General features: G+C 43.0%; 1 protein-coding gene across 1 annotated transcript; it reads right to left on the bottom strand.

Moving 5' to 3' along the window:
• Nucleotides 1-3,603: 3,603 nt before the first annotated feature.
• On the bottom strand, nucleotides 3,604-13,500 carry LOC149322274 (MYCBP-associated protein-like). Its single transcript, XM_089525408.1, has 7 exons — nucleotides 13,431-13,500; nucleotides 11,806-11,993; nucleotides 10,103-10,249; nucleotides 7,437-7,697; nucleotides 6,567-6,688; nucleotides 3,990-4,105; nucleotides 3,604-3,719 (listed from the first exon to the last, which is right to left on the bottom strand). The coding sequence occupies exons 1-7, from the start codon at nucleotides 13,498-13,500 to the stop codon at nucleotides 3,604-3,606; spliced, it is 1,020 nt and encodes a 339-aa protein (XP_089381534.1).
• Between the last annotated feature and the right edge of the window lie 433 nt (nucleotides 13,501-13,933).

The following is a 13,933-nucleotide window of genomic DNA, read 5'->3' as shown; positions in this document are numbered from 1 at the left end:
AAGAAACTACAGCCGGCCCTCGATATCTGCAGAGAATCTGTTCTGGACCTCCACCCCACAGATACCAAAATCCGCAGATGCTTAAGTCTTATTGCCTCCAATGATGGTGCAGCCATGCTACCATTGGGGATGATGGGACTTCACCAGCCCTCATGCATCCATCCATGCATCCATCCTTCCTTCCTCCCACCCTCTCTCCCTCCTGGCTCTCACCTATGGCCGGCAGGTGGGCAGCAGGCACTACTGACACTCCCTCCTCCTCCTCCTGCCTCCTTCTCTTCCTCCTGTCCCTCCCGTCTCTTCCACCAGCCCTAGTCCTTCCTTCCTCCCTCTCTCCTTTCCTTCTGGCTCTCACCAGTGGTGGCAGGTGGGCTGGCTGCTGGCAGAAAGGGGCTGCCACCGCCACTGCTTCCTCTTCTTTCTGCCTCTTCCTCCTCCTCCTCTTTTTCCTCCTCCTCCCTGCCTTCATCTCTGTTGCCAGTGTCGCCTCAGAGCGGGCTTGCTGTCCGTGGATAGTTGAATCCGTGGATGGCAAGTCTGCAGATACCGAGGACAGACTGTACATTCTCTGTGTTTCTCTATTTGCTGTTCAAAAAGTTGAATTAACTAATCAGTCCATACTTTTATGGATATTAAAAAGGCAAAAACTACAGACAGTGAATGTGGCTGCTTTACATTTCCCCCTTGCAGTATACTGGGGGGAGGCAGAGCTTTACACTTAGGTCATGGAAGAGTAATGGAAAGGATTTCGTTTAAAAAAATATAAACCAGGAAGAACTCGGTTTAGGCTAATCCATGACCTGTTGGCTAAAGAAGGAGCCCCCAGGACACTATATGTCTGACTGAAGTTTATGACATGATATCCTTTCTGCTGGCAGTCATGCCTGCTCCTGGAACCATCTCTCGAAATGTAAGTGATCAATTGTTGGAACCGCCAGACATCTAAATACCATAAGGATAAGACAAAATAAATTAGGCTGCAGTCCTATACGCAGTTTCCTTCCATAGGTTTTACTAATTCTATGGACCTTACCTCTGAGTTGGTATGTGTAGGTTCACTGCTAGAGATCTTTCTTTTTCTTTCTATTTCTGCTTTTTTAAAGTACTATTGTTCAAGATACTATTCTGGAACATATTGCTGAATTATCTTGGCTAGAGCAGGGGACTTGTGGCCCTCCAGCTATTGCTGGTCTCCAGCTTTCATCCTAATCCTTGGCCTCTCTGCCATCACAAGAGAAAGCCATGCTAGAATAAGTATGCTCGTATTTGTGAAAGCAAACAAGTCTTTGAAGAATCAATCTAAAACTTGGAGAAGGACTCACTCCAGAGAAGTAGCATAGATTGTCCAAATGCATCAAGAAATCAGAAAGTACCCTTTTTGGCATACAATTCACAGAATCTCTCAGCCAGTTGTTTGTGGGATAGTAAAAAACATATCTTTCCCAATCTCTTGTCATGCCCTGCATGGAGGCTGAGGACTAAGAGGATGAGGACACAGACGAATCCAGCCCTGAGTCTGACCCAAGTTCTTCAGTGTCTGTGCTAGCAGGGAAGGCTGCAAACAACAACCAGGAACCTAGCCCCAGAGACTCCCGCCAGCTTGGGCAGTGAAGAGAACAAGGAGTCGAAGTTACCCAGGTCTTCTTTCTTTCTTTCTTTTATATTTTATTTTTATAATATGTACAAAAATATAAAAACATGCATCAACAAATGTTACAAAATACAAGAGATTATTTGGGGGGGAAAATGACCAGCAAAGGTCAGAAAGGGAGGGCATGTGATATTCCCAATTTATGCAAAACGCCAAGCAATCAAAGAACAACCGCAGGAGATAAAATCCTTGGAAGAATGCCAGAGAGTTGTCATAAGTTAACTGACATCTCTGGCGAAAGCACTCGCCTTGGACTCCTAGTGTTGTCTGAATCTCTGGACCGGACTTTTGGACCTTTGCCTGATTACTCTGCCTTCTGCAACCCTGGACTCTTGTACTGCTTTGACTATTCTGCCTTCTAGAACACTGGACTCTGGATAGCCTTATACATTGTTTACTGGTTGCTCCGTTGCCTGTCAGTAAATTATTATTCTCTTGACTCCAGGATTCATTAGTTCCATTGCTATCAGCTGCTGGCAGGTTTCCCAGACACCTCTGGATAAAACTTTTGCTATCATCTCACCATGTATGGCAAACTATAAAGGTAACACTTTACAATCATGCAATGAAAGCAATCACACAATAAAAAGGGGTGCAAAATGAGAAAACAGAAGAGTCATCTCCCACATCCACATAGTCAGAAGGAAGTCCCAACGGTTTTACTGGTACATACAAGATATAACCAGATTCAGAATTGCACTCAAAGTGCTAACTAAGAAGACAAAGGTGACAACTGTGGACATACTTACTTCAACATAAAGTTTCTCATGATATTTTTCCTGCACAACTGGATCCACTTGCTCACGGCGAAGATCCTGGACTTCTGGTTCGGCAGAATCCACAAAAAAGGAGATTGGTTCTTTTGTTTCCTTTGTGGAACTTCTTGCTTTTCTTTCTTCTTTTAGTTTCATCTTTCTGCTGTTTGGGCGTTGCTGCTCAAAAAACAGAAAGAAAGGCAAAGAGATGAGAACATTGAGGCAGGGTGTGTGTGTATATTTCTCATCAAATGAAAAGTGTCATTTTTGACCCCTTTTTTGAGGGGTGCCCTTTTAGTCCCACTTCCCTGATTTCGATTCCTTGAGGAAATCTCTTTTGAGGGGGGTCCCTATTGGTCTCCCTAGGATTCTAAGGGTTCCCTGAGGATCTCCCATGAGTCTGTGGGACTCCTGACCACTGGGCCCTCCTGAACCCCAAACAGGGCAACCATCTTTGTTGCACAAAACTTGGTTCTCAGGCTGGGATGTGACCCTTCTCTGAGCTCATTCTGGGACCACTGAACACTAGGAAGTTTTTGAAGTGGTCAGAGCTTCTCTGTGGGTGAGGTGATGATTTTAGCCTGACAAGCAGCAGCCATTTTTATTGAAACAACTTGTTTTTCAGGTTGAGGTGTCACACCTCTCTGAGCTGGTCTCAGCACCCCCAATGGTGAGGGATAAACTGCTGCTAGTCATGCTAAAATCATCACTATGCCATTGGGGAAAGCCAGACAGGCTCAGAATATGTTCCTAGCAGTCAGGGGTTCAAAGATGAGCTCAGGGAGGGGTCACACCCCAAGTTTTGTATATCAAAGATGGCTGCCCTCTTGTGGGATTTGAGGTTCAGGAGGATCCACAAGCTTATGGGAGGTCCTCAGGGAAACCCCTAGAGAATCAAACCAAAGGAGACTGAGAAGAGACCTCCCAAAAGGGATTCCCTCAAGGGACACCACAAAGGGGCACCGCTCAAAAATGGGGTAGGGCCACCTGTTACTTTTCATTTGACAAGAAATATGCCGCAATACTACCTACATATAACAGATACACAGTTTCATGCATCCATGTTGTGTGTCCAAAACTAACTGTCCTTTCAGCAAAGGTCAGATCAAAGAAGCTACTGATGCATATCCTGGGAATCTTCCAGATACCTTCCCTGAACTGGGCCTGTAATCTCCCAGGACTCATCTTCATGGAGGCCTAACCACATACCTCTTTTGAGGCCCTTCCTTTTTCTTTTGCAGCAGCTTTCTTATCTTCTTTTTGAACTTTCCGGTCCTCCTTCCCTGTCTTTACAGCCACTGGTTTTGTTTCAACTGCTCAGAAAAAAAGAACGGTGCCCTTATTTGAACCCTGTTTAATTCAAGTCTTACAAGTGCTCATTATTTTACTAATATCTCTGACCAGAAAAGCTCCTATTGGGCAGCAACAAATGCTGAATTTGGGGAGACGGGGAATAAGACCCAATAAGATTTGCCATTGACTCCATACCTGGATTAGGAAGGCTCTGTCTGGGGCATCTTCAGATTCTGTCATGCTCCACTCCTTTCTCAAGACAGAATTGGTCTGTTGAGCTGAAAACTTACCTAACTCCTCTGGCACAATTTCAATGTAAGTGTCCTTCTCAGGCATACCAAGCAGGGATCTGAGCATCAGAGAGCGGGTCACCAGACCATCAATTACTTCACACCACAACTGAAAACTGGTATAGGAAAGAAAACTGATTTTACTTCTGGACGGAAGAGAGGAGAGAGAGTGAGGCCACCTAGAACTTTTACTACCTGTCTGTTTCATGTTATTTCTCTATCCCCATAATCAAAGGCAGACTAAAACTAGGAGGAACTGTTTTGCTTCAAATATATTTAACAGATTCCTCAATATCCTTCTGCAGACAGGTGAAAATCTTTTTTATTCCAGCAGACCTTTGAGAATTGATTTTTTAAGGAAAACAGGCCTTCCAATAATGTACTGGACTTTTGTTGTTGTTACTACTGTTGAATGGTTTATGTTTTTAACTGTTTTTAATTTTTTTATAGTCTACTTGCTTTTTAACTTTAGTTGTTAAATGTAATAACTGCAACAATTCTAAACCTTTATCTCCAGAATTTCTGCTGTCTAAGCTCAACTAAAGTAAAACTGGGGGCAAACTGCCCTTTGACACAGGGGTAGTTTGCTTACTTGTCCCTGTGTTTAATTCATTCATTAATGAACGAAAGAGATATAGAATAATCAAAATTATTATGTAATTAGCCAGCACCTCCATGCTGAAAAGCTAATATGATGTCCTCCCATTAAGGTAATGTCTGTTAAAAAATAAAAACATGCACAATGAGCTATGTTTCTCTATGAATCCCTCTGTTTTTATGTCTCTTAATGTTTCAAGTCCTGCATTTTTTGCCTAAATTGCTCACTCTTACTGGATACCAATCCTTATTTTCTCATGTGAATTCAAGACACTGGGCATTTCTTTGGCTTCAGACTGATCTGGGGGCATGGTGTGCAGACGACACATGCCCCCCAGATTGACCGGAAGATTGGTCACGGCAGCCTATGGTGGCCTAAACCAAGCCACAAAAGGAGCAGAAAAAAAATGCTCCTTGTCAACAGTCCATTTTGGCAGCAGCTGACCTTGGATCTCAGAGTCCAGTCACCACAGTCCCGTTTCGCTCAAGGATCAATCAGGGCTGGAGTGGCCAGAGGCCACTCCAACCAGCCCGTCTGTTTGACCCCTTTAAAGAAGGAACAAAGGAATAGATTCTTCAGAGCAGTCATACTGGAGAGCAAGTACTGGTAGCTCCAGTGTACTGGAGTACTGTAGAGCAAGTACTCCAGAGCAAGTATTGGAGCTCCAGTGCTGATCTATGCCACAGGATCTTCTCAGGAAAATAAAGAAGAAGGGGAAACAAAATGCATGCTGTCCAGACCATCATAAGAGGAAGAGATAGGTAAAAACATAAAAATAAATAAAGGAGTTTCTAGGATAGCTTCCACAACTAGGACAAAGCTAGCTCAATAGAGGTCAGAGTGTTGCATCGAGGTGTTCCTCCCAACTGAGCCATGAAATGCACTGGGTAACCTTGGGCTAGTCATTCTCTCAACCTGATCTAACTCATGAGGCTGTCATGAAGGTAAAATTGGGAGGAGAGGCATGTTGACCATCTCATCTTACTGGAGGGAAGTGGGATATAAAAGTAACTCACAAACCAAACTCAGGAGTTTATCACATGAAGGAGATCGGGATTTTATCCCGTGAATATCCTGGAAAAATTGCATAATTATGCATAACAATTTCACACAACGTTACACAAATACACTGTTAAAGTGGTCACAAAGAAACATTGGCGGTGTACAGACCACTCCTTTGGGGTGGCCTGCACTCGCCCCTTTCCCCAATGGATCGGGGCCTGAGCTGCCACAGCAGCAGCCCCGGAGGCCCCAACCCACCGCTTTTCCTGGCCTCGGGGAAGCGGCAAAAGGCCGCTTCTCCGCAGCCTGGAAAGGGGTATCCTTGGGGCTTCATGCCCCAAAGACACCCCGACAGCAGCGGGGAGAGAGAGAAAGGGGCCGCTCGGCCTCTTTGTATCGCTGGCGCGGCTGTTTAAAGGCTGCGCCAGCAATATGCACAGCAGAAGCAGCTCCAAAATGGCAGAAAGCGCTCCACAAGCGCCCTTCAGCGGCGCCAAGATGTAACGGCCGCGCCGCGCCATTTGGACGTGACGCGGCTGTTATGTCAAAATGGTGGCGCCCGTGTGAAAAGAGATGCCCCAAGGCAACTCTAGTACGTACAGAGTACGTACAAAATGGCGCATCTGGACAGGGCCATTAATGCACATCTTTTTACTTTTGGGATTTCAGCAACAATACATTTTCGATATCACTTTATTTGCCCAATTGTGTGTGATAATAATTCGTGCAATTACTCGCCATTTCCGCTTCATTTGTGGGACACTTTGAATGCGCTTTAATCTCTCTTTAATGCTGAAATCAGCCCTGGTATGATAAACTCCTAATAAATACCTTCTCTTCTCACTTGTGCTTGAAACCACCTCCTGGAGAACCACTTCCTGCATCTTCACTAGTCTACAGAGGATTGGTTTGGGTTCTCTAAGTGAGCCAAGATTTTTGCAGGAAAAGGTATGTTCTGTGCAGTATCAACAACATACCATATGTGGTACAAGAGTTCTGTCTGTGTTGTCAAAGGTGCCATACAAAGTTCCAGTACTGCTTTATTGATTTGAGCCAGGGCAGCTTCTCGCTCATCTTCATCAGGGATTGTCAGCACAGACTAATGAAACAGAAACTACAGTCAAAATCTACATCTAATCCAGAACCTCAAGTATTCCTTGCTTACCATATCTGCCAGAGATTATCATGAACTCCAGAATGGCGGCAGGCCTTGCCCCATCAACAGCAATATTTGATGGAACTATCCACACCTTTCCCACTCCTTGCTCCCCTTTCCATGGGAAGCATAAAATATCAGAATAGAGAAACACATATCTACTGAACATGGGATCTCCTCTATTGTACCTGTCCACACCTATGCCATGCAAATAATGTATATAAAAAAGAGCAGCATGGTGTAGGGGTTTGAGAATTGAACTATGTCTCTGGAGAACAGGATTTGAATCCCTGTTCAGCCACATAAACCTACTGGGTGACTTTGGGCAAGTTATACTCAGAGGAAGGCAAAGGCAAATCCCCTCTGAACAAATCTTGCCAAGAAATCCCTTAAGGTCACCATAAATCAGAAATGACTGGAAGGCACACAATAACATGCACATACCTGATTTCAGTGCAGTTATGCAATTCTGGATTGGGGGGGGGGGAATCTCTGAAAGCTAGTTTGGAATTACATGTGCAGGCATCTTAAGATGCCATGCTTGTGTGCACACATGCCAGTGCTTCAGTTATAGACACAATCTTGACATCCTTCTTTCAATCCACTTGCTGCCAGTACTAGAAAATTTGGATATGCTGCTCAGAGGATGACATGTGCTTAGAATTTTCCAGGGATACGAGCATACACACACCTGTTTGAAATCTGCAACAGAAAGATTCCACTCCACTCGATTCATGGGCTCTACTTGCTTTATCTCCTCCGCCTCAGATTCAGTCAAATGAGTTACATCCTCTTCTGTTACAGACCCCCCTGCTTTTGAAAAAGCTGGGGAGTCAATAGGAATGCTTTTCCTGTGTCCCTCATACACGTAGACCTCTACCACCTGAGGGGGATTCATGAGCTTGTTCCATAACTCATGGAGTTCCCTTACCACCTGGTGTTTATAGTAAAGCTGTAACAAGAGGAGGTAAGAAGGGACAGCAAAGAAGCATGAATCTCACATGTTACTATATATTTAATATACCTTTGAATAGATTCTAATCCACAGATCAAGAAACCACCCTTTGGATATCTTTTGGAAGCTCACCAATGTATATGTGAAAATCAACCCTCAAATTTGGCATAGGAGCTAGGTGAACACCAGCAAATGACAGCTCTGCCTATAAGAGACTATCTCATATCTATTGTCCCTTCAAATTGAGAACTTCTTTTTCTAGCTAGCTTGCTCAGGCAATGAGATTTCAGGTGTTTCAACAGATCAAAGTCACACAATAGAGGTGGGCAAAACAAAGCCCTCCAAGTATTGATGGTCTGTCACTCTCAGCATCCCTCGGTGCTGGCTCAGTTGGTAAGGGTTGATGTGAGTTATACACCAACAACATATGGAGGGCTGCAACCTGCCCACCCCATCATCAAAGAATATGTTGTCAGATAGTGACTCATTTCTTGTCCCATTTGCCTCTAGTTATTAACAGTATGCTCAGCTTCAAAAATAGCTGGTCTCAAGGATGACCCTAAGCCCCACTCTCTGCATTTCGCTGACTAAGCCTACAACTCTATACACACTTACAAAGAAGTAAGTCCTACTAGACTCACTGGGATTGACACCTGCAGAGGCTTAGGAATTCTACAGCAAAATTCTGCCTTCCAAGGTATCATTTTGAAAATCAAATATTCTATCCTGTAGGAAGAGGATTGCAAGTCATGCATTTAGAGAAACTGACATTTGTATTAGTTCTAATCCAGTTTTGTTTTTATGAATATTGGTTCATGTAGCATCAGCCAGTGTCGTGTAGTGGTTTGAGTGATGGACTACAAGTCTGGAGAAAAGGGTTTGATTCCTTGTTCAGCCATAAAACTCACTGGGTGACCTTGGGCAAGCCACATGCTCTCAGCCTCAGGACAAGGCAATGGCAAACCTTCTCTGAACAAATCCTGCCAAGAAAACTCCGCAAGAGGGTCACCAAAAGTTGGAAATGACTTGAAGGCACACAACAACAACAACAACAACAACAACAACAACAACAACAACAGCAGCAGCAGCAATAGTATCAGCTAAAAACATATACTTCTAAATAAACATGCATAACATTGCACTGTTGACCTATTCAACATCTGTAGCTGTAGGGTATAGCAAATCAATGTAGAGCCATAACAGAGAAATTAAAAAGTTGTATCTTTTAAAAGGTGTGTTCTGAGGGGCTGAAGCCCAAAATACCAGCAGTCAAAGGTTTTCCATCCTTGTATTATATTTTTAGCTCAAGCAATATTAATTAAGAAGAGCAGATAATGCATATATTCAAGTCCACACACCCAGAGGAGAGTGAATCTCACGTGTCTCTGACATGTCTTCCTAGCCCACAACAGGGGAGCCTTTCATCTTCCAGATGTTGAAGAGTTACTACTCTCATCCTTCTTCACTATTAGACAAGATAGCTAGTGTTCATGGAAACTGTAGGCCAGCAAACCTCTTGAGAGCCTATTAATTGCTACAAAGCTAGTTATAGCAACAATCTGGAAATGAACAAGTATTCCTGTGATGAGGGATTTTTAACAGATTTGAAATAATGTGTACATGCCAAAGTAACACATTGTCCATTCTTTGGGAGAAATAATGAAAGCAGATCTCATTTTGAAAGATCTCATTTCTTAATTTCCTGCATTGTCTTGCAACTCCATGAGATCCAGTATACAATTTTATATTAAATATATATTTTATTAAAATATAATTCTTTAAAGAAATAATTGCATGTAATCATGGTTTCTAGCTGTAAATAGACTGCACATCATCTGACTGAGCTTTTCAGGGCAAGTTATCAAATGGCATTTTCTGCTTTTTGACCATTTTAGCTGTCGTTTTCTTTGGGCTGAAGTGCTCAAAAGGACATTTGGGCCTGGGATACAGAAAACAGAAAATTGAATAAGAAATGTCACCTCTAAACTCAGGCAAAAGAAGGGAGCACTGAGGTGCTGAGTGTTCATTATCCAGTGATCAGGTGGCACCACCATGAAGTGTTCCATGGTTCTGCTAATCCATCCACCACATCCTCAGGCAAGTTTTTTGACACTATGGCCTCTAGTAACACTGGTCATTTACAGACAGCCAAAATAAAGCTGCTTCGAGTCACAGTGGAGGTATGGTGTTTCAATGATGCATGCGTCCTAAGAGTCCAGAAGTCGCACCAAAGCCACAGACCAGTCCTTAGAGCTGGAGCGTGGCTTTGGTGAGACTTCTGGACTCTTAGGACGCATGCATCATTGAAACACCATACCTCCACTGTGACTCGAAGCAGCTTTATTTTGGCTGTCTGTAACAGGCCACTATAGTATCCTTTCATTTCAACAGACTAATGTTACCTCTGGATTCTTTCTCTGGAATAACTCCTCCTCTGTGACATATGCATCAAGAGGAGACCGTACTCGCTCTGGGGTATGGATTCGATCAAACAGGTCCTTCAGGTTCTCTTCCACAATGACAGCAGCTTCACGGGCTTGCAGTTCTTTCTAAGATTTCAAGAATGCCACAGGTGAGCTATGGAATCTAAATTCCTTTGTAAATATCAAGTAGCACATATTCATTCTACTTTTCTCTTCCTGGCAAAGTACATGAATAGGGAATTATGTGGCTCTGGCAATATGAAAGCTGGCTTTCCTGACCAGCAGGAGGAACAAGGTCTTCCTTGATCCTAGGAGGCTGAACACCATGAAAAGGGAAAAACTACCTTGCCCCCCCCCCTCAAACTGGAAACACAATTCCCTGCTTTGTTCTGGCACGGTCAAATTCATTGTAATCTTCCCTCCTGTCTTTGGTGGTATATTATTATTATTATTATTATTATTATTATTATTAAACTCAAGGATATTATTTGAGGATACAATATTTATCTGAATAGGCAGATAAGAGTGAAATAAATAAATATTTGTAATGTATTTGAATTTTCAGTTTAGTTAACTATAGCTTCGAATATGTCACTTCCAATTTCTTTCTAGCAAAAGGGGCCAGCCTCCAATCTTTTAAGAAGACATAAGGATTTCTTTTGTGAAATGAAACCACTCAAGACACTGGTGCACAATTTCTCTTTTTTATTTTCAGGCCTGTTGTTTTTAGCTTCTGAGATTTTCCTAATCTCAGGCTACAAATCTGAATTGTTTTAACTGCCAAGGTTTCTCTCTAAGAGAATGTGGGAAGAATAATTCTGTGGGGGAGGAATTTTCTGTATCCTCCCAAAATTGAACCTATTTAAAACTGAATAGACAGGTGGTGAGACCATGATCTGAGAGAAAGAATATGAGTGGGAGAGAGAAAGAGAAAGAGAAAGAGAGAGAGAGAGAGAGAGAATACACTACTATTGTTTTGCCAATCCCTGGCTTTTACAGGCTAAAGATGATCTGATCATCACATGCAACCATTATGTTTCTGTTCATTATGAGGCACAGCAAACTTTGAAAACTGCCTGTTCATATCATTTACAAATGCAACATAAACAGTATCTAACAATATTTGTTACATTCAAAAAGGACAAAGAACTTTCATGGCTGCCCTCCTACCTCTACTGTTTATCCTTACAAACTCCCCATGATGGGCAGGCTGAGTGTGTGTCGTGGGCTCCATGATGGAACAGAGAATTTCCTGGTCTTAAATTGACACTCTACCCACTGTCCAAAGTGGTGACCCATGGACTGGTGCTCTTCTGTGTTTTCCAGACAAGGAAAAAACAACAGTCATAGCCACTGGACACAAATATTGTACCAGTCCTTGGCACATTAGGGGGGGAAATTGCTGGTCCTTCAGATAGCCTGAGAAGTCTTTATGGATGACATAACTCCAGCAGAGCCATACTCCTGAATCTGTGTCTGTTTGTGCACATGACCATGGCAGGAAAGGTATTTTTATATATGTGTGTGTGTCTGCAACACATGCCAAATTTTGTTGTTGTGCAAACCCACTCCTCTTGCAGAGAGGTACAATCTCAGAGCTACACAAACATCCTAGATCCCATTCCCCTCCCCAAGTTGTTTAAAGCATAAAGTTCATAGCTTCTGCCCCAACATTTTATTACCTCCAACTCTTCCCTGATCCCAGATGATATATCTTCATATAGGGCTACTCCCCACAGAGTCACTTGCAACACAGCTCCTCCTAGTAATACAGGATGAGTACCAAACTCCCAGGACTCACTGAAGATACCTGCACTCATTGACTTGAAGATGAAGAAAAACCTCTTGGTTTCTCCAGGTAAAATAATCCCTATGGGGAACAGAAGGAACATATTGGAAAGGAAAGCCTTCAGGGGCTTTCCCTGGCAGAATGATTCCATTGGAGGTGACTTCACATGTTATTTTTATTTTTTATGCATGTATTACCATATTTTAGTTTCAACTTTACTTCCCATTTGTTGACATATAAGAAGGATGTTATCAGGGCTCTGGCAAGGGTGAAACATCTATGTGGTATGCAGGGGCTTGTACTGAGTCTCGGATGTGCTGTGAGTTTCACTGCCCCCACACTTCTTTCGTCCTCTCTGTCTGTCTGTGCCATGCACATATCCAGACCCCCCTAGGCTGATGGAAGAATTCAGGGCCTTTCCATTCACCCAGCTCTAAGAGGAGCAGCTGAGACCTTTCTTGGGGCTGGGGCTGGGGGTTTGCTTTAATTTCTCTTCCACTCTTTTGAGCAAACAAAAACGCCAGAGGAACATCTCCTGGAAGCTGGAAACTGTTGTATTGAGAAGCTGCAGCCTTGCTTAATTTGCAGTGAGCATGGACTAGGCTGGCTCAGATCTAGTCCCATGGTGAGCAGAAGGCCTCTGCAGGGAGCCTTTTTAAAGCAGCTTCCGCCTGAGGATGGACTTGGCTCTCTCAGACAGGCAAACTGGGTTACTCAGTACCATGCCATTTTATTTAAGATACATCGCTGTCCCCCTTTTTTTCTTTACCACCACAGATGGGAAGGCTAATTGAATGGTCCTCCATTTCCCTCTGCCCCACCCCATGTTATGCTCACAACAGTCCTGTGAGATAGAGTGAAAGACAGTGATGGGCCTAAAGTTGCCCAGGGAGAACTTTGTGGCTGAGGAGGTATTTCAAACTGGTTCTTCTATACTCTTAACAACTACACCATGCTGACTTTCCCGCATCGGGTTTTTAAAGTCTTATTTTAACTAGACATGTATGATGTATCCCACCTCTCTTTCATTCTTTTCCAGGTCAGCATTCATAATATTTTTAAGTGGCCTCACACCCAGACATGCTTCAGGTCTAGAGATATGACAGTGTTATGCATAGGTCTCTATCCACACTGTTGCTCTGTTATCTCTATAAGGACAATAACATGGTGTCACATGTAAGATGGAGACTTGGAGTCATCAGTAGGCCAAGACTCTTGAAAATATTCACTGAAAAGTGGAATATTCACATCTTCTCCTTAAACAACTACTTACCTACAACAGGACACATAAAATGGATGGAAATATAGGGCCACAGATGCCAACTCTATCCCCACATCTACTCTGGCTACAACGTTACATCTGTTATATGCCATCCTCTGTCAACAGTGCTCCTTTGCAGTCTACATTGGCCAAACAGGACAGTTTCAGTGCAAGAAGATAAATGGACACAAATTCGAGATTAGAAATGGAAACACCTAAAATCTAACTGGAACATTTCAACCTTCCAGGAAATTCACCTTCTGAGCTACAGTCAGACTGCCGTATTTCTGGGCACACGGCTTGCCATCGGCAGATCTGAGCATCCATGGATGGCAAGCTCCTTTGTCCCCAATGACCATGTATGCATGTGGCTGTGCGAGCAGGAGCACACACATCACACCACTATTATGAGGTATGGGACTTGAGGTCCCACTTGTTTTTGTATCTGCGGGGGGTGTCTGGAAGATATGGAGGTTTAACTGTACAAACAGAAGTTCTAGAACAAAAAAGAAAATAATCAAAGAATGATTAGAAAAGAGAAGCAGTTCAATTAGGACATATTCCCAAATTCCTATCCATTAATAAATGTAGGAACGGAGACATTTATTTCTTGGCACACCATGTATATTAAAATATAAAAAATATTCTTATTTCAAGGGAATAGATATTCAATTAAGCAGATTTTATTGATTTCACACTTCAACACCAATAGACCAGATATCTGACTAACCTATATCATCATACACAACTTTTGAAGTTG

Source organism: Sceloporus occidentalis, unplaced genomic scaffold, assembly GCF_023333645.1.
Source record: "Sceloporus occidentalis isolate IW3139 unplaced genomic scaffold, rSceOcc1.0.p SCAF_1, whole genome shotgun sequence".
NCBI classification, from domain to species: domain Eukaryota; kingdom Metazoa; phylum Chordata; class Lepidosauria; order Squamata; family Phrynosomatidae; genus Sceloporus; species Sceloporus occidentalis.
The sequence above is the reverse complement of the archived record's forward strand: the minus strand, read 5'-3'. Positions and strand labels throughout refer to the sequence as shown.

Excerpts from the sequence above, each read along its gene's own strand:
- LOC149322274 (XM_089525408.1), bottom strand. The coding sequence starts at position 13,500 with ATGGATGCTCAGATCTGCCGATGGCAAGCCGTGTGCCCAGAAATACGG. Across the intron at positions 7,698-10,102 it reads TCCAGAGAAAGAATCCAGAG|CTTTACTATAAACACCAGGT; the intron begins GTAACATTAGTC and ends CTCTTGTTACAG. Across the intron at positions 3,720-3,989 it reads AATTGTGCCAGAGGAGTTAG|TTGAAACAAAACCAGTGGCT; the intron begins GTAAGTTTTCAG and ends TTTTCTGAGCAG.